The 27,704-nt window shown below is 42.6% G+C and overlaps 1 protein-coding gene across 9 annotated transcripts in view; it reads left to right on the top strand.

The window, feature by feature from the left end:
• The first annotated feature begins 11,337 nt into the window (after positions 1-11,337).
• Positions 11,338-27,704, top strand: part of LOC110515537 (plasma membrane calcium-transporting ATPase 1) — a 62,520-nt gene continuing 46,153 nt past the window's right edge. For 3 of the 9 annotated variants that reach the window (XM_090213641.1, XM_090213637.1, XM_090213644.1), the window contains exons 1-2: positions 11,338-11,754; positions 26,464-26,913. In XM_090213641.1, coding sequence (XP_090069767.1) covers positions 26,727-26,913 — 187 coding nt within the window. In that variant the 5' untranslated portion in view covers positions 11,338-11,754; positions 26,464-26,726. Of the gene's footprint in view, positions 11,841-26,463; positions 26,914-27,704 lie in introns of all 9 variants that reach the window. The other 6 variants (XM_090213642.1, XM_090213638.1, XM_090213646.1 and 3 more) reach the window with 2 other exon arrangements.

Genomic DNA, 27,704 nt, shown 5'->3' with positions numbered 1-27,704 from the left:
GTTGTCCCCTTCGGCTGACTCCATAGGGAGTCCCCATAGTGCTCTGGTTAAAAAATGGTGCACTAAGTAGGGAATAGGGTGCCATTTGGGAAGCTGACGTAATGTAACAGGCGGGGCTGGGCCGGTGTCCTTACTTACTCAGCCAGAGTGGGCCCTTGAGGTGAATTATTGTTTGTGAGTGGAAACTTGGCCAGATAACCCTAGTGCTGCTGTCTCAGGACTGAGTAAGACCACTGTCTCCTCCCTCCCTCCCTCCCTCCCTCCCTCCCTCCCTCCCTCCCTCTTCCTCTCTTTCCAGTTCACATAGTTTCTTTGTGTGTCTCTTTCTATATCTCTCTGTACGCCCCTTTCTCTCTGCTCTCTCTCTCTCTCTCTCTGGTCTCTCTCTCTCTCTCTCTCTCTGCTCTCTCTCTCTCTCCCTCTCTTTCCCCCTCTCTATCCCTCTCTTTCTCTCTCTCTACCTCTCTTTCCCCCTCTCTATCCCTCTCTTTCCCCCTCTCTACCTCTCTTTCCCCCTCTCTATCCCTCTATTTCTCTGTCTCTACCCCTCTCTTTCCCCCTCTCTATCCCTCTCTTTCCCCCTCTCTATCCATCTCTTTCTCTCTCTCTACCTCTCTTTCCCCCTCTCTAACCCTCTCTTTCTCTCGCTCTACCTCTCGTTTCACTTTTGTCTCCCCTAACCCTGTGCTCATGTAACCGATGTGAAATGGTTAGCTAGTTAGCGGGGTGCGCGCTAATAGCGTTTCAATCGGTGACGGGTCTAGCTCAGGGTCTAGCAGGGCTGTTCACATCTCTGTTGCTGTATTGCCCTGGTCAATGGCTGCTGCTGTAAATTCCAGGAGTAGTCGGAAACATAAACATTACCAGGACAGAAACCCCCTCTCTTTCCCCCTCTCTATCCCTCCCTTTCCCCCTCTCTATCCCACCCTTTCTCCCTCTCTATCCCTCCCTTTCCCCCTCTCTATCCCTCTCTTTCTCTCTCTCTATCCCTCTCTATCCCCCTCTCTTTCCCCCTCTCTATCCCTCTCTCTACCTCTCTCTCTCTCTCTCTCTCTCTCTCTCTCTCTATATCCCTCTCTTTCCCCCTCTCTATCCCTCTCTTTCTCTCTTTCCCCCTCTCTATCCCTCTCTTTCCCCCTCTCTATCCCTCTTTTTCTCTCTCTCTACCTCTCTTTCCCCCTCTATATCCCTCTCTTTCTCTCTCTCTATCCCTCTCTTTCCCCTCTCTATCCCTCTCTCTCTCTCTCTCTCTCTCTCTATCCCTCTCTTTCCCCCTCTCTATCCCTCTCTTTCTCTCTCTCTACCTCTCTTTCCCCCTCTCTATCCCTCTCTTTCCCCCTCTCTACCTCTCTTTCCCCCTTTCTATCCCTCTCTTTCTCTGTCTCTACCCCTCTCTTTCCCCCTCTCTATCCCTCTCTTTCTCTCTCTCTACCTCTCGTTCCCCCTCTCTATCCCTCTCTTTCTCTCTCTCTACCTCTCGTTTCACTTTTGTCTCCCCTAACCCTGTGCTCATGTAACCGATGTGAAATGGTTAGCTAGTTAGCGGGGTGCGTGCTAATAGCGTTTCAATCGGTGACGTCACTCGCTCTGAGACCTTGAAGTAGTTGTTCCCCTTGCTCTGCAAGGGCTGTGGCTTTTGTGGAGCGCTGGGTAATGATGCTTCGAGGGTGGCTGTTGTTGATGTGTGCAGAGGGTCCCTGGTTCGAGCCCAGGTAGGGGCGAGGAGAAGGACGGAAGCTTAACTGTTACACTAGCTAACTGGTGTGAGGCAGTTAACACTACTGCCTCACACTGGCTTTGGGCTCTGAGGGTCGTGGTGTGTGTGAGCCTCGCGGGACAAGGTCGCCCTTGTGTGTGTGTACGTACGTGTCTGTGTCTGTTTTGGCCACTGCTACTTCTCTTGGTGGAAAATATGGGGGCTGTCGTTGCCCGTCTTTTGCCGTGTCAGCAGTGTATGTGTGTTCTTTGTGGAGGTAATTGGGAGCTCTAGACCACACTAACCCATGTTTGCTCCTTCTCGGATTTTAGGAAAATGTGATTACGGTAATTATGGCAGGCTGATGATATGCTTGATGGAATGAGTGTTTCTCATTAAGATCTGTGGGCCACCAAACAACATGCCTTGATATAAACCTTGACAGCACCCTAAATGGCACCCTATTCCCTACATATTACTCTAACGTATCTATCAAACGTAGTGCACTATATAGGGAACAGCGTGCATGGGGCTCTGGTGAAAATAAGTGCACTATGTAGGGAATAGGGAGCCATTTGGGACACAGGCAATGTCTGATAATATAGACACTGTCTTAAGTACTGGCAGGGGCTGAGGCACAGTCAGTCCTACCCTAATGTCCACTACCCTCTTAATACCAAATCCTCTATGTCCTTTAGGGGAGATGTAGGTGTGAAATGTAATTGCACCCACTCTGTTGTTGAACATTACTTTATTCTGCGATGAGATTCAACACATCAACTTGGACCTTATCAGTGCCATCTGTGTTTATATCAATGGATGTTTTTACAAAAAACGAAATATCTGCTTCTCTTCTACATCAGACTTGCAACATTTCTGTTCATACTATCCTTATATTAGCCTTGGGTGTGATGGGGCCATAGCCACATTCATGTTTTGTGTTAATGCCAGTATATAAACACACAAAGTAGGGTATCTATTCAAATGTTTGTGTCTATTTCATTTTTGACAGATTTTTCTTCTTTCCCTCCCTCTCTCTCCAGTCACTCTAAAAGAAGGAAGTCGCCCTGCCAATGTGCTGAGCGAACGGAAACAAAGGTCTGTTTCAAGAAACAAAAGTCATGGAGAAAGATTGGTGACCACAGGAAGTCATAACACAGCATGTCCTGACAGATCGGAACCCTGGCAATTTCCACGTTCACACTTTCCGCTTTCTCAACATCGATCAATGGTAACATGACTGGAGAGCGTTACTGTACATGAGTGGATGGGATAATGAGCCACTGTCATGTGTTTCGGTGAAACATGTTCAGCACAGCAAACGGGAGGTATATCTATCTTTTATATGATGGTAGTAGTCAAGACTACATTTTCTATCTCTCGTCCCGATATGCTGTCATACTTTCACATTTCCCTAAGTAGTCCTACAGTAGATCCCAGTAGATCTCTGTTTCAGAGGGGTTGGGTTAAATGCGGAAGACACATTTTGGTAGAATGCATTCAGTTGTGCAACTGACTAGGTTTCCCCCTTTCCCCTTATCAACCCCCAGTAGTATCACAAAATGTGATAAGACACTAAGAGGTCTGCTACCAAGTTCACTCTCTCCATGTGCCTGGAACCAGAAATGCACAATGCCACCTGCTACACGTTGTTCTTTTTAACCCATAATTAGGCTATTCATCTGCTTTCTCACTCCAATGTCTGTCTGTGGAGCCCCATAATTACTGTCTGTGTTAGGATAAATCCTAGACGGCGGCCATCTTGGGTATATTTGCTTGGCTTCTCTGAAATATCAACTTTAGAGTAGATGACTCTCATATATTTTGGTATTCTGGGGATAAGTCTCTCACTGCTAGATCATTTGATTATGTCAAACTTTATACAATGCGGAAATGCATCTTATTAGAATTTCCTCTTTTTATAGATTGGTGTGGTTTGTCACTATCTTTAGCCACAGGGTGTGAACACATTAACATGCACAGTGGTTTATAATGACACTTGACATTTAAAGTGTCATGCAAGGCAGAAAAATGTAAGAACTATTTCCACAGAGGGACTGAATCAACCAAACCGGGTTGATAAAGCCTTCAGCTTTTGGGAAACGTTTGGTTTCCCCAAGATAAACCACAAGGATAGAATCACTAGAATGGACATTGTTTTTTTTATATATATTTTTTTAAATGTATTACACCTTTATTTAACCAGGTAGGCCAGTTGAGAACAAGTTCTCATTTACAACTGCGACCTGGCCAAGATAAAGCAAAGCAGTGCGACAAAAACACAGAGTTACACATAAACAAATGTACTGTCAATAACACAAAAGAAAAATCGAAAAATATATGTACAGTGTGTGCAAATGTAGAAGAGTAGGGAGGTAGGCAATAAATAGGCCCTAGAGGCGAAAATAATTACAATTTAGCATTAATACTGAAGTGATAGATGTGCAGATGATGATGTGCAAGTGGAGATACTGGGGTGCAAAGAGCAAGAGGGTAAGTAATAATATGGGGTTGAGGTAGTCGGGTGTGCTATTTACAGATTGGCTGTGTACAGCTACAGTGATCGGTAAGCTGCTCAGACAGCTGATGCTTAAAGTTTGAGAGGGAGATAAAAGACTCCAGCTTCAGAGATTTTTGCAATTTGTTCCAGTCATTGGCAGCAGAGAACTGGAAGGAAAGGCGGCTAAAGGAAGTGTTGGCTTTGGGGATAACCAGTGCAATATACAGTATATCACAAAAGTGAGTACACCCCTCACATTTTTGTAAATATTTGAGTATATCTTTTCATGTGACAACACTGAAGAAATGACACTTTGCTACAATGTAAAGTAGTGAGTGTACAGCTTGTATAACAGTGTAAATTTGCTGTCCCCTCAAAATAACTCAACACACAGCCATTAATGTCTAAACCGCTAGCAACAAAAGTGATTACACCCGTAAGTGAAAATGTCCAAATTGGGCCCAATTAGCCATTTTCCCTCCCCGGTGTCATGTGACTCGTTAGTGTTTCAAGGTCTCAGGTGTGAATGGGGAGCAGGTGTGTTAAATGTGGTGTCATCGCTCTCACACTCCCTCATACTGACTGGTCACTGGAAGTTCAACATGGCACCTCATGGCAAAGAACTCTCTGAGGATCTGAAAAAAAGAAATGTTGCTCTACATAAAGATGGCCTGGGCTATAAGAAGATTGCCAAGACCCTGAAACTGAGCTGCAGCACGGTGGCCAAGACCATACAGCGGTTTAACTGGACAGGTTCCACTCAGAACAGGCCTCGCCATGGTCGACCAAAGAAGTTGATTGCACGTGCTCAGCGTCATATCCAGAGGTTGTCTTTGGGAAATAGACGTATGAGTGCTGCCAGCATTGCTGCAGAGGTTGAAGGGGTGGGGGGTCAGCCTGTCAGTGCTCAGACCATACGCCGTACACTGCATCAAATTGGTCTGCATGGCTGTCGTCCCAGAAGGAAGCCTCTTCTAAAGATGATGCACAAGAAAGCCCGCAAACAGTTTGCTGAAGACAAGCAAACTAAGGACATGGATTACTGGAACCATGTCCTGTGGTCTGATGAGACCAAGAAACTTATTTGGTTCAGATGGTGTCAAGCGTGTGTGGCGGCAACCAGGTGAGGAGTACAAAGACAATTGTGTCTTGCCTACAGTCAAGCATGGTGGTGGGAGTGTCATGGTCTGGGGCTGCATGAGTATTGCCGGCACTGGGGAGCTACAGTTCATTGAGGGAACCATGAATGCCAACGTGTACTGTGACATACATACTTTCACTGCTATGCAGATGACACACAGCTGTACATTTCAATGAAACATGGTGAAGCCCCAAAATTGCCCTTGCTAGAAGCATGTGTTTCAGACATAAGGAAGTGGATGGCTGCAAACTTTCTACTTTTAAACTCGGACAAAACAGAGATGCTTGTTCTAGGTCCCAAGAAACAAAGAGATCTTCTGTTGAATCTGACAATTAATCTTAATGGTTGTACAGTCGTCTCAAATAAAACTGTGAAGGACCTCGGCGTTACTCTGGACCCTGATCTCTCTTTTGAAGAACATATCAAGACCATTTCAAGGACAGCTTTTTTCCATCTACGTAACATTGCAAAAATCAGAAACTTTCTGTCCAAAAATGATGCAGAAAAATTAATCCATGCTTTTGTCACTTCTAGGTTAGACTACGGCAATGCTCTACTTTCCGGCTACCCGAATAAAGCACTAAATAAACTTCAGTTAGTGCTAAATACGGCTCCTAGAATCCTGACTAGAACCAAAAGATTGGATCATATTACTCCAGTGCTAGCCTCCCTACACTGGCTTCCTGTTAAGGCAAGGGCTGGTTTCAAGGTTTTACTGCTAACCTACAAAGCATTACATGGGCTTGCTCCTACCTATCTCTCTGATTTGGTCCTGCCGTACATACCTACACGTACGCTACGGCCACAAGACGCAGGCCTCCTAATTGTCCCTAGAATTTCTAAGCAAACAGCTGGAGGCAGGGCTTTCTCCTATAGAGCTCCATTTTTATGGAACGGTCTGCCTACCCATGTCAGAGACGCCAACTCGGTCTCAACCTTTAAGTCTTTACTGAAGACTCATCTCTTCAGTAGGTCATATGATTGAGTGTAGTCTGGCCCAGTAAATGGAAATGTGAACGGAAAGGCTCTGGAGCAACGAACCGCCCTTGCTGTCTCTGCCTGGCCGATTCCCCTCTTTCCACTGGGATTCTCTGCCTCTAACCATATTCACTGGCTTACTGGGGCTCTCTCATACCATCCCTGGGAGGGGTGCGTCACCTGAGTGGGTTGAGTAACTGATGTGATCGTCTTGTCTGGGTTGGCGCCCCCCCTTGGGTTGTGCCGTGGCGGAGGTCTTTGTGGGCTATACTCAGCCTTGTCTCAGGATGGTAAGTTGGTGGTTGAACATATCCCTCTAGTGGTGTGGGGGCTGTGCTTTGGCAAAGTTGGTGGGGTTATATCCTTCCTGTTTGGCCCTGTCCGGGGGTGTCCTCGGATGGGGCCACAGTGTCTCCTGACCCCTCCTGTCTCAGCCTCCAGTATTTATGCTGCAGTAGTTTATGTGTCAGTGCTAGGGTCAGTTTGTTATATCTGGAGTACTTCTCCTGTCCTATTCGGTGTCCTGTGTGAATTTAAGTGTGCTCTCTTTAATTCTCTCTTTCTCTCTTTCTTTCTCTCTCTCGGAGGACCTGAGCCCTAGGACCATGCCTTAGGACTACCTGACATGATGACTCCTTGCTGTCCCCAGTCCACCTGGCCGTGCTGCTGCTCCAGTTTCAACTGTTCTGCCTTATTATTATTGGACCATGCTGGTCATTTATGAACATTTGGACATCTTGGCCATGTTCTGTTATAATCTCCACCCGGCACAGCCAGAAGAGGACTGCCACCCCACATAGTCTGGTTCCTCTCTAGGTTTCTTCCTAGGTTTTGGCCTTTCTAGGGAGTTTTTCCTAGCCACCGTGCTTCTACACCTGCATTGCTTGCTGTTTGGAGTTTTAGGCTGGGTTTCTGTACAGCACTTTGAGATATCAGCTGATGTACAAAGGGCTATATAAATACATTTGATTTGATTTGAAACAGAGCATGATCCCCTCCCTTCGGAGACTGGGCGGCAGGGCATTATTCCAACATGATAACGACCCAAAACACACCTCCAAGACGACCACTGCCTTGCTAAAGAAGCTGAGGGTAAAGGTGATAAACTGGCCAAGCGTGTCTCCAGACCTAAACCCTATTGAGCATCTGTGGGGCATCCTCAAACGGAAGGTGGAGTGCAAGGTCTCTAACATCCACCAGCTCCGTGATGTCGTCATGGAGGAGTGGAAGAGGACTCCAGTAGCAACCTGTGAAGCTCTGGTGAACTCCATGCCCAAGAGGGTTAAGGCAGTGCTGGAAAATGATGGTGGCCACACAAGATATTGACACTTTGGGCCCAATTTGGACATTTTCACTTAGGGGTGTACTCACTTTTGTTGCCAGCGGTTTAGACATTAATGGCTGTGTGTTGAGTTATTTTGAGGGGACAGCAAATTTACACTGTTATACAAGCTGTACACTCACTACTTTACATTGTAGCAAAGTGTCATTTCTTCAGTGTTGTCGCAAGAAAATATATACTCAAATATTGACAAAAATGTGAGGGGTGTACTCACTTTTGTGATATACTGTACCTGCTGGAGCGTGTGCTATGGGTGGGTGGTGCTATGGTGACCAGTGAGCTGAGATAAGGCGGGGCTTTACCTAGCAGAGACTTATAGATGACCTGGAGCCAGTGGGTTTGGCGATGGATATGTAGTGAAGGCCAGCCAACGAGAGCATGCAGGTCGCAGTGGTGGGTAGTATATGGGGCTTTGGTGATAAAACGGATGGCACTGTGATAGTCTGCATCCAGTTTGCTGAGTAGAGTGTTGGGGGCTATTTTGTAAATGTGTCAAGTGTCTAGGTGAAGCAGGTAAGGCGGAGTCAGGAGCAGGACACTGAGATGGGTAATACTCGTAACTCAAAAACACAACAAAATATTCCAAGAAGGAAAAATATACCAGCTCACAAAATACAAGACAACTTCCAACGAAGAAACACGCACAAAAACAAGGGGGAACCAGACGGTTAAATAGGGAACATATAATTATGGAAGGGAAACCAGGTGTGTACAATGAAGACAAAACAAATGGAAAATGAAAAGTGGATCGGTGGCGACTATAAAACCGGTGACGTCGACCGCCGAACATTGCCCGCACAAGGAGAGGGACCAACTTCGGCGGAAGTCATGACAAAATGACATCGCCGAAGACAAGGATCGGTAGGATAGTCAGTTTTACGAGGGTATGTTTGGCGACATGAGTGAAGGAGGCTTTGTTGCGAAATAAGAAGCCGATTCTAGATTTAATTTTGGATTGGAGATGCTTAATGTGAGTCTGGAAGGAGAGTTTACAGTCTAACCAGACACCTTTTAATTCAAGTCAATGTTCTGTGATGGTTAGATGGGTAATTGTATTTCTATGACTTGAAGTCCCAAAACCCCTTTGAAAATATCAACTCTGGTTTAAGTTTTTTAATTTTTTATTTCAACAATGATTAAATAGTTGATTTAGTAATATATGTTGTAGTGTAAGGAAATTAAGCCAAGGTATTTTAAAGTGCCCAAAGCATACACTGGCTGAAACTGTCCCTTCATAAAGTAAATAATTTGTTGTCTTTATCCATTGCTCTAATGACCAGCCAATCTGGATTGTCTCAGAAAGCCCTGCTTGGAACAGTTAATAAGCTTCATTGCCTGTTGCGAAATGGGTTTTGTTCATTTCTGCACATTAAGACCATTCCTAAAGTCTTTAAATGGATTTAACCGCTGTTAAAGTGAGCTCAACTGAGCAAACATGCAGAATGTTAGCACAGAGCATAATTCAAATTCATTGGCTGTCATACTTAGATAAACAATAGCGACTACAAACATTGTTTAGCTTGCTAGTAATGGGAGAACAAATCATGTTACGGAAAGACGCTCAGAGAATGGATGGCATCCTCCACTGCAATAAATCATGCTCTTATTTGATTTACCCACCCAACTTTTAATGAACTATTCCTAATGACTTTCTCATAGTCCCAAAACACCTGTGTGTGTGTGTGTGTGTGTGTGTGTGTGTGTGTGTGTGTGTGTGTGTGTGTGTGTGTGTGTGTGTGTGTGTGTGTGTGTGTGTGTGTGTGTGTGTGTGTGTGGGGGGGGGGGAGGAAAGGCGGGCAGGCGGGCAAGCATGTCTGTGTGGGCATGCTTAATTTTGTCTCTGCAGTATGTGTGTGTGTGTGGGGGGGGGGGGGGGGGGGGGCACTCAACCTCATCAAATTTGAAGTGTGGATCTCTTTTTTCCATGGCAGCCAGCGACATCATCACCCATAGCGTGAAACAGTTAGGGCCTGCGGTGGAAAGAGAAGGGCTGTGTCCCAAATGGCACCCTATTCCATACATAGTGCACTACTTTTGACTAGATCCTTATGGGCCTTGGACAAAAGTAGTGCACGATATAGGGAATAGGGTGCTATTCTGGAAGTTACCAATCAAAATTGCTCTGCTCTCCGTGTTAGAGGGACATCTGCTCGAGGGCCGGGCACAATGCTACAGGCCTCCAATCGGAGAGGCCCGAAATGAGAGCCTCTAAAGCTGAGCTGTGTGTGTATGAGAGAGGGGGAGAGAGAACTGGAAACTGGCACACATAAAAATAGGATACGCGTTTTCCCACAGCTCCGCAAGATTTGGAAGGCCTGCAAGGAAACTTGTTTGCTTGCCTCATGTGGCTCATGAGAGACCTACATATTACTTTTGAAAAGATATCAGCTGTATAACTCCTGTGGTGAAATGCTTCTGGTTTGAACTTCAAGTCAACAGCGGTCATTGACACCCAGTCCCAGAGACGGATGAGAGGGACGCTGAAAATGGAGGACTGGAGATATTTATGTTGTGTTCATTTCCTTCCCCTCTCTCTGTTCTGTTCCTCCCTAACACTGGTTTGTGATTCAGAGCTACCGATTGAACATTACAAGATTTAGGTCCAAATTACACAACGTTTAAACAACTTCTTTCTCCTGTTTATAAATCCAGAGCGGTAAATTGAAGAAGTGCAGCAATGATTTTTTGTGTTAAAAAATTAGACCCATTAAGTGAAGAGTAGCTAATATATGGCTATGGATCCCGGTCAAATAATATGTACATTCTATACACAGTTGAAGGCCTGCATGCATTGCGTTGATGTTATAATCATAGAGCCAGTCTGGCAGAGATTATGCAGCATTATGTATACTCAGACCAATATGGGTCTGATAATGGGTGCAGAGAATACACAGATCAATGGTAGCCAGACATCACACGCAGACACACACACACACACTCCGACACACACACACACACACACACACACACACTCGTGCACCTACACACTCCCACACACACACAGAAGTGCATGTACTGTACACACACACATTCAAGGGCGACCTTGTCCACTGAGGCTCACACACACAGCTCTCTTGCACCTCTCATGGAATCTCCTGTGTGCCTCTGGAAATGTGACATCAACCCGTTTACAACCTGATATCACACCCTCATTCCAGGAACAACCCCGCTATCTGAAGTTAACAACTATCAATGGATTGAATCAGAGGTAATGTAGAGCTTCATTGTTAAACTCAGATTAATGACACTAAAGCCTGGGGAGCCAGGGTGGGAAAATGTAATATGCTGAAGTTTAGTGCAAGATGTTATGTACTCTGTACTTTGAAATTTTAGCCTTATGTTTAATATGAGTAAGTCCTGCAGTGTTGGAAGAGAACAAGGTGCCACTATTTCAGAACAGCTTTTGGTGTACAATGCAATGCATGCTTTGTGTGTGTGTCGGTAGGCTATTCAGATAGTCAGTACTTGTGATTCAGACTTGAATTGTGCTATATATATACATATATATATATATATATATATATTTTTACTGCAATATAATAGACAGATTCTATAGCCCATTTCAAACGACTGTATCGCTCCTTCACCCTTATGTGCTGAAGAATCAAACACTAAAGCATTGAATAGATAGAAAAATCGCGACGTCATGGAAAGAATGACGTCAGGTTTGATGAGCCGCCGGGAAGTTGGGCGGAGCTACACAACCGACGGGGCCAGGGAGATGCACACACAAATAAACAGATGTCAGTGCTCATTTAATGCTGGTTAAATCATACGATGTAAGAACTGATTTTTGCACGCATCAGATTCTTATAAAGTAAGACCGGGCAAAGAGTGGGTGCAAGAGGATCTCCATCCGTGAACGGAATTGATGACGTACCGTTTCCACGGGCGACTGAAATGTTGGTTAAGCCAATGGGGATCTATATTGGAGTTATTGCCCATCCCCCTGACGTGAATCACATGTCCCTTGCGATGTTGTGACAGTGTAGTGGGCGGGATTTTTACTACAGATCGGGAAAGAGGGGCAGTCTGTAGTGAGATACTGAGGAGAGGGAAAGAGAGGAAGGTCTCAGAGGTAATATTCGGAAAACGGAGTAAGTACTTCGTTTGATTTTTTTTTTGCACACAAATATATATTTCCATAAGTAACAACATGGACACAAGCCAAGCTTTGATTCTGGTAAGCAATAGCGAACCGGTTTGGTTTTATCTCCTTACTACAGTTTTAGCTTAACGGTAAACGTTAGCTAGCTCAGTGCAGCTGCTCGTGAGTTCATGTCTAGCTTGCAAGCTAGCTTCTATTTGGGTAAGAAGATGGAACAACTGACATTGAGCTTCTTGTTCTTTACACCACAATTTGCTTCGGACATTAACCTACCTAACGTTTTCCAGAACAGGATCTTATTTACAAGTTAATGGAATTTATTGTAACGTGCGAAAATACAACTCGCGGGTGACTGGTTGAAAAGTTGTGTAGCTAAATAACGTTAGCGGTGTAACGTTATTTTGAAATGGGTTCGACACTAGCTTTGGAGGAGCTCGTGGACAGGAGGTGGAGGTTGACGCCTAACCTCTACTGTACTAAGGAGTGAAGAAGAAGCAAAAGTCGTGGTGAAAACGACTTGAAATAACCAAGTGCCTGAAATAGCTTGTTGAATTATTTGCGTGAGTAGCTAGCTATGTGAACGTTATTTGAGTCCAGCCATGCTGGTCGACTCGGACTCCAATTTAATTAATTCAGAATCTTAATTGCTGGGTTATTTTTATTCCGCCTGAATTTGTTATTAACGTGACGTTAGTTGGCTAATAGTTGACTTGACACATGCAGTGTGCTCATAATGAGTCAATAACCTGTAACAGTTAGGTTAGCGTAACTTTGGTTAGCTTTCTTGCCGCAAAAGGACTACGTCCGTTGCTTTATGGCACTGTTACATTTTATACATAAGTTACAATTTCTCAATTGAAAATGAACCTTGGTTGCCTTACATTTCGCTTTGTTACATTGGCAATTTTGCCGGTTAGCTACCTAACGTTAAGCCTTGACGGCGATGGGTACTCCACTTGAAATTATTCCATGGTGTTATTCCACTGCACTCGTCGGTTCTGCACAGTTGGTTAGCCAGTGGTTGACTTGTGACATAGCTAGCTAGGTAACAGTCCTGACTGATAGCTAACGTTATCCAGTTAAATGAAGGATATACTGTAGCTAGCTAGGTGAAGCGTTAGTGCACCAGCTGCTAACATTGGCCAACCTACCTTTAACGTTACATGTTTTGCAACGGTTGCTACGCCGCAACACATCGTTAAGTTAGCTACTAGCACTTCTGTCTGAACTCCGTCTTTGAAACCTGTCATACATATCAGCTTGGTGATATGCACTCTGGATGCCAGATGAGATGCCGAAATGTCAACCTAGTACAGCTAACGTTAACAAGTTACATTACCGCCGGTATATCTATTTAGTTGTAGCAGTGTCCATAGCGGATCCATCTAACTAGCTACGACAGATCCATTATCCTGTCATGCTTTCTTTTCGCTCAGTGTGCCACCATTAGCTACCAACCTCGAGCGTGATTATTTGTTCACGTTATGACAAGGCAACGTAACCAATCATTTGACCTTGACTACAGATAGTCCAAAGGCAATTTTCTACATCTTTTTCTATTGCAGAGCTTATGTACTGGTCCCAGTGTGATAGGCGACGAGCTATCACGTTTTGATGTCTAACAGAAGGGATCAGTCCTTATCCTATTAAATGGCACCCGGCGTGCTGCACTTTGCCAGCAATGCATTCTAGTCTCTGCTGAATGCTGAGCTTCGAATCAACGCTGCTGGTTGACCATCTGGATTACGATCACTTATCGTTTGAGAATCTGTGTCATCAAATTGCAAACATTGGGGATTCCATTGATCTGTGCAACGCTTGTATTGAAGTCTAGTAATGTGCATTAATATGCATCCACAATACATATGCTATAATATTTGAAGAATTTACAATGCTGTAGTCATGTAAGAGAGGTATGGTGATCATTGGACACGTTGTATAAAATAACGTTTTTAACCCATATCAGTGTAGGATATGATTTTAAGATTTTTTTGGTGTCAGGGTGTTCTGATATGTGAAATATCGTTGTTATCAAATTTTATTTGTCACATACACATGGTTAGCATATGTTAATGTGAGTGTAGCGAAATGCTTGTGCTTCTAGTTCAGACAATGCAGTAATAACCAACGAGTAATCTAACCTAACAATTTCACAACAGCTACTTTATACACCCAAGTGTAAAGGGATGAAGAATATGTACATAAAGATATATGAATGAGTGATGGTACAGAATGGCATAGGCAAGATGTAGTAGATGGTATCGAGTGCAGTATATACATATGAGATGAGTAATGTAGGGTATGTAAACATTATATTAAGTGGCATTGTTTAAAGTGGCTAGTGATACATGTATTACATAAAGATGGCAAGATGCAGTAGGTGGTATAGAGTACAGTATATACTTATAAGATGAGTAATGTAGGGTATATAAACATTATATTAAGTGACATTGTTTTAAAGTAGCTAGTGATACATTTTTTACATGTGGCAGCAGCCACTCAATGTTAGTGGTGGCTGTTTAACAGTCTGATGGCCTTGAGATAGAAGCTGTTTTTCAGTCTCTCAGTCCCTGCTGTTCTCTGCTGACTGCTGTCAATTTGATCAAGATTTCGTTGCATTCTGAATACATTCATGGCATTCAATAGGAGTGTGATTTCTATATTCTAGACATTTGCCTTTTATAGATCCACACATTTTGGCCATAAAAAACAACAACCTTTGACTGTGTCTGAGGCTGTAGTTTTAACCAAAACTGTATATCACTCAGGAATGAACCATAAGCAGTGCAGCAGAGTAAAACTGAGCATACAGCAATAAAAACCTTCTCACTTGCATGGTATTGGTCAGCTGTGGTCCCTGTTCAATTATTAAAACAGATGTATGTTCTGTGAATTGCATAGGATTTCTATGCCAATGATTCATGAGGAGTTTCACGATCGGCTGACTTATTAGTACTAGTACTGAATAGGATTTGAAGTCTGTCTCTGGTGTCTCTGGTCTTACATTGTTTTGGAAAGTAGGCCTTTGAGTGGTTGTGGTTCAGTCAGAGGTTTTAACCTAATTAAATTGGTAGGCCGATACTACCTCAGTACAATAGCTATAGGATTACATTTCTTGGTAAATATAGGAACACATTTCTTGGTAAATTAGGATTATTGAGCAGCAGTAGACTTTGTAGTTAATATTGATGGCATTTAGAATAGACAGGTGTCAAAGTATAACACGTGTAATATGCTTGTTTATCAGCGAATAGGTACTATTAGGATTAGGTAGGTACTATGATGTAACATAATTATCCTGTTAAACAAAGTTTCGGACAACGTGCTGTCTATTCCAGGTAATGATTTGGCCTTGTCGACACTGCATCCCAGACTCATCGTGGACATGGACCCTGGCAGGGCTGCCTGATGCGTGCTCACTCAACTGGCTACCTGCTAAACTGTATTTCCCCCTCATGTTGAACAAGGTCTATAATTGTCAGGAAATCTAACATTCTGCATCAAATCTAAGAAATGGCTACTATAATCCTCCTTTTGTCTTACTATTGTAAGACCTACTATAGAAACTTACTAACGGAGACTCCTACTGCCAAAAGGCACAATTGGTTATGTAAAAGACAATGGAGCTGTTGTCACATTCATCTGAGGTGACATTCAACCCCATGTAGGCTATCATAGACATCTCAATATAGTCTGCTGTACTATTAAGTAGGCCTACATTGTACAATGCTGCTTTTTACTCACGCTGGTGCGATGCGTATCTCCTCAATATTGTAAGGGCAAGGATATTCCACACTGCTGTTTAAAGGCAAGTCGAGTCTGACTCATGCTGGCTCAATTAGGCTCAAGTCTAAACAGACACACAAGCTCATATTTCCTTCTCTATCGGCATTCTCAGGTGTTCTCTTTTTAATCAAATGGCATAGAGCGATATTAAAAATAAAGAGTTTTCTTAATTTAGGGTTTTACTATTTTTTACATTGTAGAATAATAGTTTTGATGTCTTCACTATGAAATAACACATGGAATCATGTAGTAACCAACAGCAACCAGCACTCCATTACTCTCCTTGGTCAAATAGCCCTTACACAGCCTGGAGGTGTGTTGGGTCATTGTCCTGTTGGGAAAAAAATGATTGTCCCACTAAGCGCAAACCAGATGGAATGGCGTATTGCTGCAGAATGCTGTGGTAGCCATGCTGGTTTTGTGTGCTTTGAATTAGGTATGACGATATATATTGTGTGACGATAGAAAAACGTCTATCGTTTCATATTATCAATTGGACACGTGTGGAAGGAAATTTGCAACACATGAGTGAACGTGGCACGGAGACCGCACCTAAAAGAGGGGCTACTTTGGTCGCATTGTCATGGTTTGGGTATGAAAGGTTTGACACGAACTAGAAAACCGCCCCCTGCAAAATATGCCGCAGGCCGGTCCCGACAACAGGCTCAAACACCACTAGCCTATCTTAGCACCTACACAAAAATCATGTGAAACAGTATGGAGAGAGTCTACGGATGAGACCCCAAAAAGTACAGTCGGGTGCTCAAAACAAACCCCGGACTCAGACGTTGCAAGAGGCTTTTGCCCGTGGCACAGCATATGGCAAAGAATCACGAAGATGGAAGGAGGTAACAGCTGCCGTTACAACTTACATCTGCAAAGACATGGCCCCAATTTACACGTTTGAGAAACAGGCGTTTCGTGAGATGCAAACACTCAACCCAAGGTATAAAATGCAAATATTTAATTTGTTAAGTATAATTCAAAATGTAATAAAAAATAGGCCTTTACATGTGGTCATTTTATATACACTATTTATTCATTGATTTTACAGGAAATGTGCTATATCGTGATGTGTCATTATCAGGATATGAAATGACCTATATCTGGATATAAGATTTTGGCCATATCGCCCAGCCCTACTTTTGAATTCTAAATAAATCACTGACAGTGTTACCAGCAAAGGGCCATCACACCACCACCTCTATGCTTCACAGTGGGAACCACTCGTGCAGAGATCATCCGTTCACCTGCTCTGCGTCTCACAAAGACATTTACAAATTCCGTCAGTGTTTCTTAGCCCAAGCAAGTGTCGTCTTCTTATTGGTGTTTTTTAGTAGTGGTTTCTTGCAGCAATCTGACCAGTGCCTTAGACCGCTCACGAGTGGTGCAGCGGTCTAAGGCATTGCATCTCAGTACAAGAGGCATCACTACAGTCCCTGGTTCGAGTCCAGGCTGTATCACATCCGGCTGTGATTGGGAGTTCCACAGGGCGGCCCACAATTTGTCCAGCATCGTCTGGGTTTGGCCGTCATTTAAAATGTTATTTTTTTAACCTTTAAGCAAGTCAATTAAGAACAAATTCTTATTTTCAATTGACGGCCTAGGAACAGTGGGTTAACTGCCTGTTCAGGGGCAGAACGACAGATTTTGTACCTTGTCAGCACGGGGGTTTGAACTTGCAACCTTCCGGTTACTAGTCCAACGCTCTAACCACTAGGCTACCCTGCCATTGTAAATAAGAATTTGTTCTTAACTGATTTGCCTAGTTATATAAAGGTTAAATTTAACAAATAAATAATAATACAATTAAATGAAGGTCTAATTCACAGTCTCCTCTGAAAAGTTTTTCTTGAACTCTATGAAACACTTATTTGGGCTGTAATTTCTGAGGCTGGTAACTCTAATGAACTTATCCTCTTCAGCATAGGTAACTCTGGGTCTTTTCCTGTGGTGGTCCTCACTAGAGCCTGTTTCATCATAGCGCTTGAAGGTTTTTGCGACTGCACTGTCAAAGTTCTTGACATTTTCCGTATTGACTGACCTTCATGTCATAAAGTAATGATGGACTGTCGTTTCCCTTTGCTTATTTGAGCTGTTCTTGACATATGGACATGGTCTTTTACCAAATAGGGCTATCTTCTGTATACAACCCCTACCTGGTCACAACACAACTGATTGGCTCAAATGCATTAAGAAGAAAATTAAATTCCACAAATTAACTTTTAACAAGGCACACCTGTTAATTGAAATGCATTCCAGGTGACTACCTCATGAAGCTGGTTGAAAGGTTGCAAGAGTGTGCAAAACTGTCAGTCTGCATATAAGAAAACGGTCCTGTTGGATAGCCTAGAGAGAGACACGCATGCAATCTTATTTTGTTTGAAATTAGCCTGGTAAATGCATTTTTAATCTGTAGGCTAAAATCTCAATTGACCACCCAGCATATTTGTTTAAACCCAATCAAGGAGCACAACATTTGACCTAAATAGGAGGAAACCCCATGGCGAATTAGAAATAGTGGGGGCAGCTGGTCACACAATGGTAGTAAATGTCAGGGCAGCATGACCTTAGACTAGCGCTGGGCGATATGGCAAAATATCATATGTTTTTTACGGTATTTAATGTTTTAGAATTATACAAGTTCTGAATTTGCTTTATGAGTGGTGCGTGACCCTAAGGTGGAAACAAACTTTCTAAGATCGTTCAATAGCTCTTTCTCATTCTGATTATTTTATACAGTTCAATTCAACTAAAATATTTTTGTTGCATTTCTTGCACCCATTTGAGATAATTTCTACACTGCCATGTAGGGCTGCACGACATGGGCAAAACATTTAGGCCTTATTTTTAACCACATGTTGCGATTTCACTTGCTATTTAGAGTAAAACATTATATTTATATAATTCTATAGTTAGAATATAATAGTGGGCACTTTGATTACAGTGTTTTAGTATGAAAATGCCAGGTAGGAGTTATTTAAATAGGGTTGGAACCAAGTGTTGATAAGTGTTTCCTAGGGGACCCTGTATTTTTTGGCTACATTAAATGATTTCTCTTAGCTACTTCACGTAGCTAACATATTCATGCTTCACGTATACCTCTTTGATTTAGAAGATACTGTTGCACAAGCAACATGAGGATTTAGGTCTACACCATCACTTGTATTATCAGGCTGTAAAGCTTGTTACGTTTGCTTTGACCCAGTGCATTTATTAGCTAGCCAGCTAACATGATTTAGGCCCAACTTGCTAAGTGTAATTCTAGGTTGCTAGTGTCTCTGGTCAAGCAACAACAAATGCGCTCCTTGAGTGACGGGGTGGTGCTATGTCTGTGTGGAAAGTGCTGCCGGAGAGAGATGACTCAAGTAGCGGAGTAAACTATCAAAATGGACATTACACACGGCATATCACATTTAACAAATCAAACATTCAAATCCCGTTTATAGAACGTAAAGTAAAAACCCAAACTGGCATCAATACCAGGATATCGTAAAATATGTTATACCCCCTACCTCAGGCCGTAGAGCTGCCCAGCAGAGTCAGTTAAAAAAAGGAGCGCAAAGGCTCAACTTCAAAGATGGCTTGCTCTTGAAAATGAAGAACATACAAGTTAAATTAAACCATAGCCTCAATAAATCTACCTCTATCCCCTTTAAAAACCCAGAAGATGCTCAATTTATTCCATTTGCTTATACAGAAGGGAAAGTGGAGACGCAAAGGACGATTTTTAAATGTCCCCCAAGAGACCATCACAAATCTCGATTAAATGAGCAGAAGAGCACTGGGAAGAGGAAGTGTGTCGTAGAGTTGACGCCGGGCAGGGACACCTCTGCATGGTGTCGTGAATTGGCAGGCTGGTCATGTAGAACACAGAGTAGAGAAGTGCCCAGTCTCTAGTGTGAAGTGGCGCGCTGATAGCACTGAACCATGCTGCATGACATGAGTAAGGCTGGGTGCCTGCCTCTGCTTTGTACCCTCCACATTTACACGCCCTGACCCACTTCAGCAGGGGCCAGAGTGGGGAATGGGGACAGGAAGGGGTAGTCTGTAGGATGCTAAAAATACCCCCATCTGCACCAGCAAGACCATAGCAGAGGGATCCCTGGAATGGCTGTCCTTGACTCACAACAAGTAAGTTGGCATGTAGAGGGGTTCAAAGTGCCAACCATGACCAAGAGGGTTTCCTTAGTTTGGGGAGAATTGCTTGAAAGTCCATCAACAGATAACATTTGCACCGTTTGGCCATAGAGGTCTGTTACATCTCATTTTCTGCTCCCTGGAAAGGAATAACTGCTGAGCTTTTTTATGACAAACATCTTCGTATACGGTTCTAGGTGAAACCCCAATAGATTTCTTTGGTCTTCTCTTACTTAGTAAGGGTTTTGCTGTTGTTGTGCACAAAGGGTTAACCTCGCTCCTATCGTTGTTCAACCATACCATGCCAGCTGTTAGCTCGGTGATCCAATCACAATGATTTTCCACTGTTGTGACATGTGATCTGTTCCGCAACCTGAAACTGTCACCGCTCAGCAAATGTTGGCACTTCCTTCATCTTGGTGGTGCAGATGCTCGCAGGGGGACAGGCTCAGAGCATGAGATGTGAGGACAAGGGAAATGGAGTCTGGCCGCCTCCATTACTTTGGGGTTGAACATGTGTGTTCGCTGGGTGCTGAGGGCAACTCAAATATGCCAACCATTTTTAGAAGACCATTTAGGGGGGGAAACACTTGAGAGTCACACACCGCAATAGGCAAGTTAACATGGTAAGTCATCTGGGCCACAGTTGAAATTCACTTGAATGTGTCTAATTCACTTGAATTTGTGGAAAGATGCCGTTCCTGTCAGGCAGAATGCACGTTGCCAGAGTTTCAATAAGGAACTGCAACCCTTCTTGTCTAAATGGGCCACACTAAGATTAGAACACAAATTCTACTTAGGCAACGGTAAAAAGTTTCACTTTGTGTTTTCGCACATCTCACAACTATAAAAAAACACTACCACGTGAAATATTTTGGTGGAAACCTCTGTGTACGTTTCAACCTCACCCCAAACTTGTGGCCAGCAAAAGGGGTATTTCCCTCTCAAATGAGATTTTATGTCACCTCAGAATTGCAACCAGCCCTGCAATTATGTTGTGTAAAGAATAATAAATCCTGTCCTTTTTCCATGGCAGATGGCTCCAAATAGAATTGACACATGACCAAATAGTTTCTCAAAAACAAGTCTGAAAGTAGTGGGTTCGTTGGGTTAATCTCATTTGTCCAGTTACTGAAATGACATTTTTCACTTGTGTGAACCACATTCGTGCCCTCATTAAAGCACTGTTTTATGGGCATCTTAGAATGTGCAGGGATTTTGTCCTGATGCAGATGCAGTTATGAGTATTATGTTCCCCATCTGAAAAAGGGAAGCGTGCTCACTACTTTTTCTCTCATTCAGTTCATTGTTACACCCAGACACTAATGTAGACAGTGAATAAAACCGACTTCCCAGCTGGTGACCTCTTTGAGAGAGGGAGTAGGAAGTGCTTCCCCCGCCTGCCCTACAGTGTTAAATTCCTCTAGAGCGGTGATTCTAAAATCTCTCCTTTGGGACCCCCAGACGTTCCATGTATTTGATCTATTCCAGAGCGAGCACACCTGATTCCAACTTGACTAGGTGAATCAGGTGTGCTAATTCAGGGCTATAACACATTTTTGAAAAGTTATTTTATTTTGCAGAGTAGAAGTTTGAGGACCACTGCCCTAGGGGATTCACTGTCCTAACCTTGAGACAATATAGGTTGGGTCATTTTCATCATTGCCCATTTGAATGGTCTTTCCATACAAGCTGCCTTTTACATGTCATCTTTCCTGACGTTTTTTGACTTCCTTATTCCGGTGCATCCCTCTCCCCGCTTCGAACATGGCACCTTTCCTTGTGGTGATTCTAAGAAATTGGGGACACTGAATGTCAAATGGTTTTTAATTGCACAACTGAAATAAGTGTAGCAGGGACATTTTGATGATGGACTCTGGAAATGGAGATATACCTCCTCTGGAGGTAGGAAGGGTTTTCTCCTATATAGCTACTTCACATTAAGCACCAAACACTATGTGGGAGGAAGCTGGGTGTTTCATGAGTTAGAATTCTTGCAGTAATTCCAGTTAGGCTAAGTGAAATGCTCTTCTTTTGACTTGTATACCAGTTGAATGGACTATAGAACTCTACATGTGCGTTGGTACATAAATGATCATACATTAACTACAATACATTTTGTTTGGCTCTGCTTTTACTGTAATGACCACCTACATCTGTTTGCCTGTGCTTCTCGTGGGGTTTATAGTAGAGGTCGACCAATTATGATTTTTCAACGACGATACCGATATCAATTATTGGAGGACCAAAAAAAGCTGATACCAATAAATCGGCCTATTTTTATTTTTTTTAAATTTTATTTAAATATTTGTTTACATTTTTTCTTTGTAATAATGACAAGTACAACAATACTGAATGAACACTTATTTTAACTTATATATATATATATAATATAATACATCAATAAAATCAATGTACCCTCAAATAAATAATGAAACCTGTTCAATTTGGTTTAAATAATGGAGAAGAAAGTAAAAGTGCAATATGTGCCATGTAAAAAAAGCTAACGTTTAAGTTCCTTGCTCAGAACATGAGAACATATGAAAGCTGGTGGTTCCTTTTAACATGAGTCTTCAATATTCCCAGGTAAGAAGTTTTAGGTTGTAGGAATTATAGGACTATTTCTCTCTACACCATTTGTATTTCATATACCTTTGACTATGGGATGTTCTTATAGGCACTTTAGTATTGCCAGTGTAACAGTATAGCTTCCATCCCTCTCCTCGCCCATACCTGGGTTCGAACCAGGAACACATCGACAACAGCCACCCTCAAAGCATCGTTACCCATCGCTCCACAAAAGCTGCGGCCCTTGCAGAGCAAGGGGAACAACTACCCCAAGTCTCAGAGCGAATGACATCACCGATTGAAACGCTATTAGTGCGCACCCCGCTAACTAGCTAGCCATTTCACATTGGTTACACCAGCCTAATCTCGGGAGTTGATAGGCTTGAAGTCATAAACAGCTCAATGCTGGAAGCATTGCTAAGAGCTGCTGGCAAAACGCACGAAAGTGCTGTTTGAATGAATGCTTATGAGCCTGCTGCTGCCTACCATCGCTCAGTCAGACTGCTCTATCAAATCATAGACTTAATTATAACATAACACACAGAAATACGAGCCTTTGGTCATTAATATAGTAGAATCCGGAAACTATAATTTCGAAAACGAAACGTTTATTCTTTCAGTGAAATACGGAACCATTCCGTATTTTATCTAACGGGTGGCATCCATAAGTCTAAATATTCCTGTTACATTGAAGGTTGTGCAATGTTATGTCATAATTAAGTAAAATTCTGGCAAATTAGTTCGCAACGAGCCAGGCGGCCCAAACTGCTGCATATACCCTGACTCTGTTGCAAGAGAAGTGACACAATTACCCTAGTTAAAAGAAATTCATGTTAGCAGACAATATTAACTAAATATGCAGGTTTAAAAATATATACTTGTGTATTGATTTTAAGGCATTGATGTTTATGGTTAGGTACACGTTGGAGTAACGACAGTCCTTTTTCGCAAATGCGCACCACATCGATTATATGCAACGTAGGACACGCTAGATAAACTAGTAATATCATCAACCATGTGTAGTTAACTAATGATTATGATTGTTTTTTTTTGTAAAAAAAAGTTTAATGCTAGCTAGCAACTTACCTTGGCTTCTTACTGCATTCGCATAACAGGCAGGCTCCTCGTGGAGTGCAATGTAAGGCAGGTGGTTAGAGCGTTGGACTAGTAAACCGTAAGGTTGCAAGATTGAATCCCCGGTAAAAATCTGTCATTCTGCCCCTGAATAAGGCAGTTAACCCACCGTTCCTAGGCCGTCATTGAAAATAAGAATGTGTTCTTAACTTCTTATGGTATAGGGGACGCTTGCGTCCCACTTGGCCAAAAGCCAGGGAAAAATCTAACTTTCATTAAATCACACGTAAGATACTCAATTAAAGCTACACTCGTTGTGAATCCAGCCAACATGTCAGATTTTAAAAAGGCTTTTCGGCGAAAGCATAAGAAGCTATTATCTGATGATAGCACAACAGTAAACAAAGAAGGTAGCATATTTCAACCGTGCAGGCGCTACACAAAACGCAGGAAATAAAACATGCCTTACCTTTGACGAGCTTCTTTTGTTGGCACTCCAATATGTCCCATAAACATCACAATTGGTCCGTCCATATATATCCAAAATGTCCATTTATTTGGCGCGTTTGATCCAGAAGAAAACAGCTTCCAAAATGTCACTACAAAATATTTCAAAAGTTGCCTATAAACTTTGCCAAAATATTTCAAACTACTTTTGTAATACAACTTTAGGTATTTTTAAACGTTAATAATTGATCAAATTGAAGACGGGTCTATCTGTGTTCAATACAGGAAGACAACAAACCAAGCTACTTTTTAAGTCTTGCGCAACTCTCAACAGTGTTACGCAGTTCCTAGATGCCCGTACTTCTTCATTGCACAAATGAATAACCTCAACCAAATTCCAAAGACTGGTGACATCCAGTGGAACTGAAAACAAGTTCCTAAGAAATATTGTTTGCCAATGAGAATTCACTGAACAGACAGAGACCTCGTAAAAAAATAATAATAAAAAAAATAATTCTGAACTGTTAGTCCTCGGGGTTTTGCCTGCTACTTAAGTTCTGTTATACTCACACATGATTCAAACAGTTTTAGAAACTTCAGTGTTTTCTATCCAAATCTATTAATAATATGCATATCTTATATTCTTGGCATGAGTAGCAGGAAGTTGAAATTGGGCATGCTATTTATCCAAAAGTGAAAATGCTGCCCCCAATACCTTAAGAAGTTAACTGACTTGCCTAGTTAAATAAAGGTGTCGGCCAAATCGGTGTCCAGAAATACCGATTTCCGATTGTTATGAAAACTTGAAATCGGCGCTAATTAATCGGTCGACCTCTTGTTTGTAGTATAGAGAGAAATATGCAGGAAGTAGGGATTTAAACTGGTCATCTGGCCCCTGAAAATACATTTGATCGGTCATGCTTATTGGTCTATAGGTTCATTTGCATAATTGTGTGGAATTAAATTAGCACGTGTGTATTTTTGTTAGTCATCATGCATCTTATTTATCAAACGTGTACAGCATAGTTTGAGCCTAGTTTGAGGAGCGGAATATCTTACAACCTGTCAAAGAGCGCCAGAGTAGCTCCTCACTGGAGTGAAACGTGCTTTTGTAAGCCCAGTCAACAAAGCGCAACAAATACATATTCTATATGCAATCACGTGTTTTAACTTTGATGGCCACGATTTAAAAATAACTATTTTTATTTTTCAATTTCAACTCGTAATTAAAGTACGTCTCCCATTTGCCATTTGAGTGCATAGGCTATCATCAACAGTAGGCAGGCTATTAGTGCGTCACCCACCACTTTGCAATGTGAACTTGAGGCAGTAATTATCTGAAAGTTAACATTTGACTTCAAATAATGAGGCATGTCTTACCTTGCTTCAAAGTAGCCTTGCGAAAATCCATCCATAGAAATGTGGAGGCAATTAGTTTATAAAGACTTCCTGATGCCATTAACCAGCATTTCTCTCCTGTTCTGTTGGTTTTCATATCGACTTTCTTTCATTGTCCGGAAGCCGAAGGCACAATCGTAAAAGCAACTCATCCTTGTTGTTGATATATATTGTCCCCTTCTTTCTAAGTTTCTGATATGTTGATATCTGTCACATATGGAACGACTCTCGCATTAGGCGTGCTGTTTAGAACGCTGCTTTCCAGCTAATTGCATTTTGGCAAATGTTTTAAAATGACTTATTAGCTGCTACATTACAGGAGTTGCATGTTCAAATAAAGGCTATAGCATTTTGACTGTGACACAATAGGCTTGCTATTGTTACATGTTTCCATTAAGCTCTTAATGAAAAATGTCCGGTCCTTGTATGCATGCATAGTATCAGAGAGGAAAAGTGAGAGGTTCAGCTCTCGCCAGAAATAAGCTTCTCGGCATTATATAAAGATCTCTGATAGTATTTTCTGTCACATTTTACTATTTGTGAAAAATGTAACCGCTTGTTAACCAGTTAATGAGGGTCAGTTAGTCGGCAGCCAAATTGATACCTAACAGTAAGGCAATTACTGAATAGCGGATGTGCATAAAGATGGTGGCCCTCATACACTTACCACAAATCACTTGTTTTGCTAAGTTTGCACTATTGTACATTGCTCAATAGTGCAAAGTCAGTCTTTTTTTGTCCGTTTTTTTTTTTTATTGATATTAGCAGAGTAGACATAATCCAAATTGTTGCTTCAAGTTGCTGGTCATTTAAAAAATTTAAAGGGGATTTGTTCTGATTTATTAGCACTTTAACTACGGCGGGCGATATGGTTCAAACTTAGTGGATAGTGCTAAAACGATGTCATATCTGAATTCTTCTGCCTTTATGCACATTTGTCATAGGGCTCAAGGAAAATACTAATGTTGAATAACATGTCAGCTCTGTCTGTCCATGAGTTTAAATGGCTGACTGCTTCCCACGGCGGTGTGCCTCAAATAAGCATAACATTTTCTCTTCAAAAGGATAGCATTTCAAGTTGAGTCTTTGCCAGTGACCTGTGGTTCTTACAGTCTATTTTCAGTAGTGCTGTGAAGTGAACGACTACAAGCGTCTTTACCTGATAGTTTGGATTATATCATCAGTGTGTTGCCTTGTGACTTTTTCATAAGTGCTAGTATATTATTGAAATTAAACATGCCATTTGAATTCTGAATAACCAAATGTACGTTTTCTCTTCTTTCAGATCCTCGAATGCTGTCTTCTCTCCGAGTCTGTGTGTGTGAACCTCGGTCAACATGAAAGAATAGGGCCACGATCTGAGGGAAATGGCTTTTGATCTGTCCAAGTCCTTCTACCTGGAGTCTCCTCATTTCACCAACATCATCCTCTGAAGGACTTGTAGCTGTTTATGGGAACTACTGCTGGGCTCGCTCGCTGAGGATTTTAGCTCTCCCTTTGGGACGCGATTTTTCACCGTAGCTGACGGTGCGCACGCAGAAGGACATTATGGCAAACAACTCCTACAGCGGAGTGAAGAACTCCACGGCCAACCACCATGGGGACTTTGGCTGCTCGCTAAAGGACCTGCGGTCGCTCATGGAACTGCGGGGGGCAGAGGCAATAGGCAAAATCGGGGAAAGTTATGGGGACGTTCAAGGACTCTGCACCCGATTGAAAACGTCACCTGTAGACGGTAGATACCGCCTCATTCTATTTCTCAACCAATACACCTTCATCACTCTTCATTTGGATTAGATCTGTTGTTCTTGAATGCTAGTTGTGAATGCTAGTTGTGAATGCTAGTTGTGAATGCTAGTTGTGAATGCTAGTTGTGAATGCTAGTGATATGTGTGGTTATGAAAGTGTTTCATGGCAAAAATGCATTGCTTAGCAAGCATGTCATTGGGCCATGTCATTCACAGCACCTTGACATCACTTCCTTGGAAAGCTGGTGTCCTAGTAGACAGGTGGCCGGGGGGACGGTGGCACTGACCCGGTCCAGGCCTTGAGCTATTCCTGGGTTTGTGTATCTCTTTCTCTCTCTTTTTTCACCTCTGGTGTGTGGAGGGAGGCTTCAGACAGACCAGCTGTCTGCCTGGGCACAGTACCAGACTCTGCAGGTCAATGTTCCACATGTGGGGACAGGACAGGATGGTGTGCGCGACTAGTAACTGGTTTAACGTTGTGGTGTGGGCAAGACATGAGCTCATCTCCGGAACTGGTCTGCTGGCCTGTTCCGTTCTGCTCTGCCTCTCTCCAGCAGCATGGCATGCCTTTATCCCCCTTTTGCCATGCCCTGGAGACGAGGGTTGAAAACGTATTACCAGAGTCTGTCCGAGAGAGTTCCTTCCTGCTGTAGCCAGGGCTCAGGTCTTTCAGGGTTCTCCCCAGCAATGTCTCGCTCCCTGTAGCAGCTAATCTAGAAAAATGCCACTGCTTTTTAAAGTGTGTGTGTATATTAGTCCCTACCACCAATGCAATATT

The sequence above is a fragment of the Oncorhynchus mykiss genome, chromosome 21 (genome assembly GCF_057628025.1).
Source record: "Oncorhynchus mykiss isolate SJ-2025 chromosome 21, ASM5762802v1, whole genome shotgun sequence".
Taxonomy (NCBI): Eukaryota; Metazoa; Chordata; class Actinopteri; order Salmoniformes; family Salmonidae; genus Oncorhynchus; species Oncorhynchus mykiss.
This window is presented reverse-complemented; position numbering and strand designations above follow the sequence as displayed.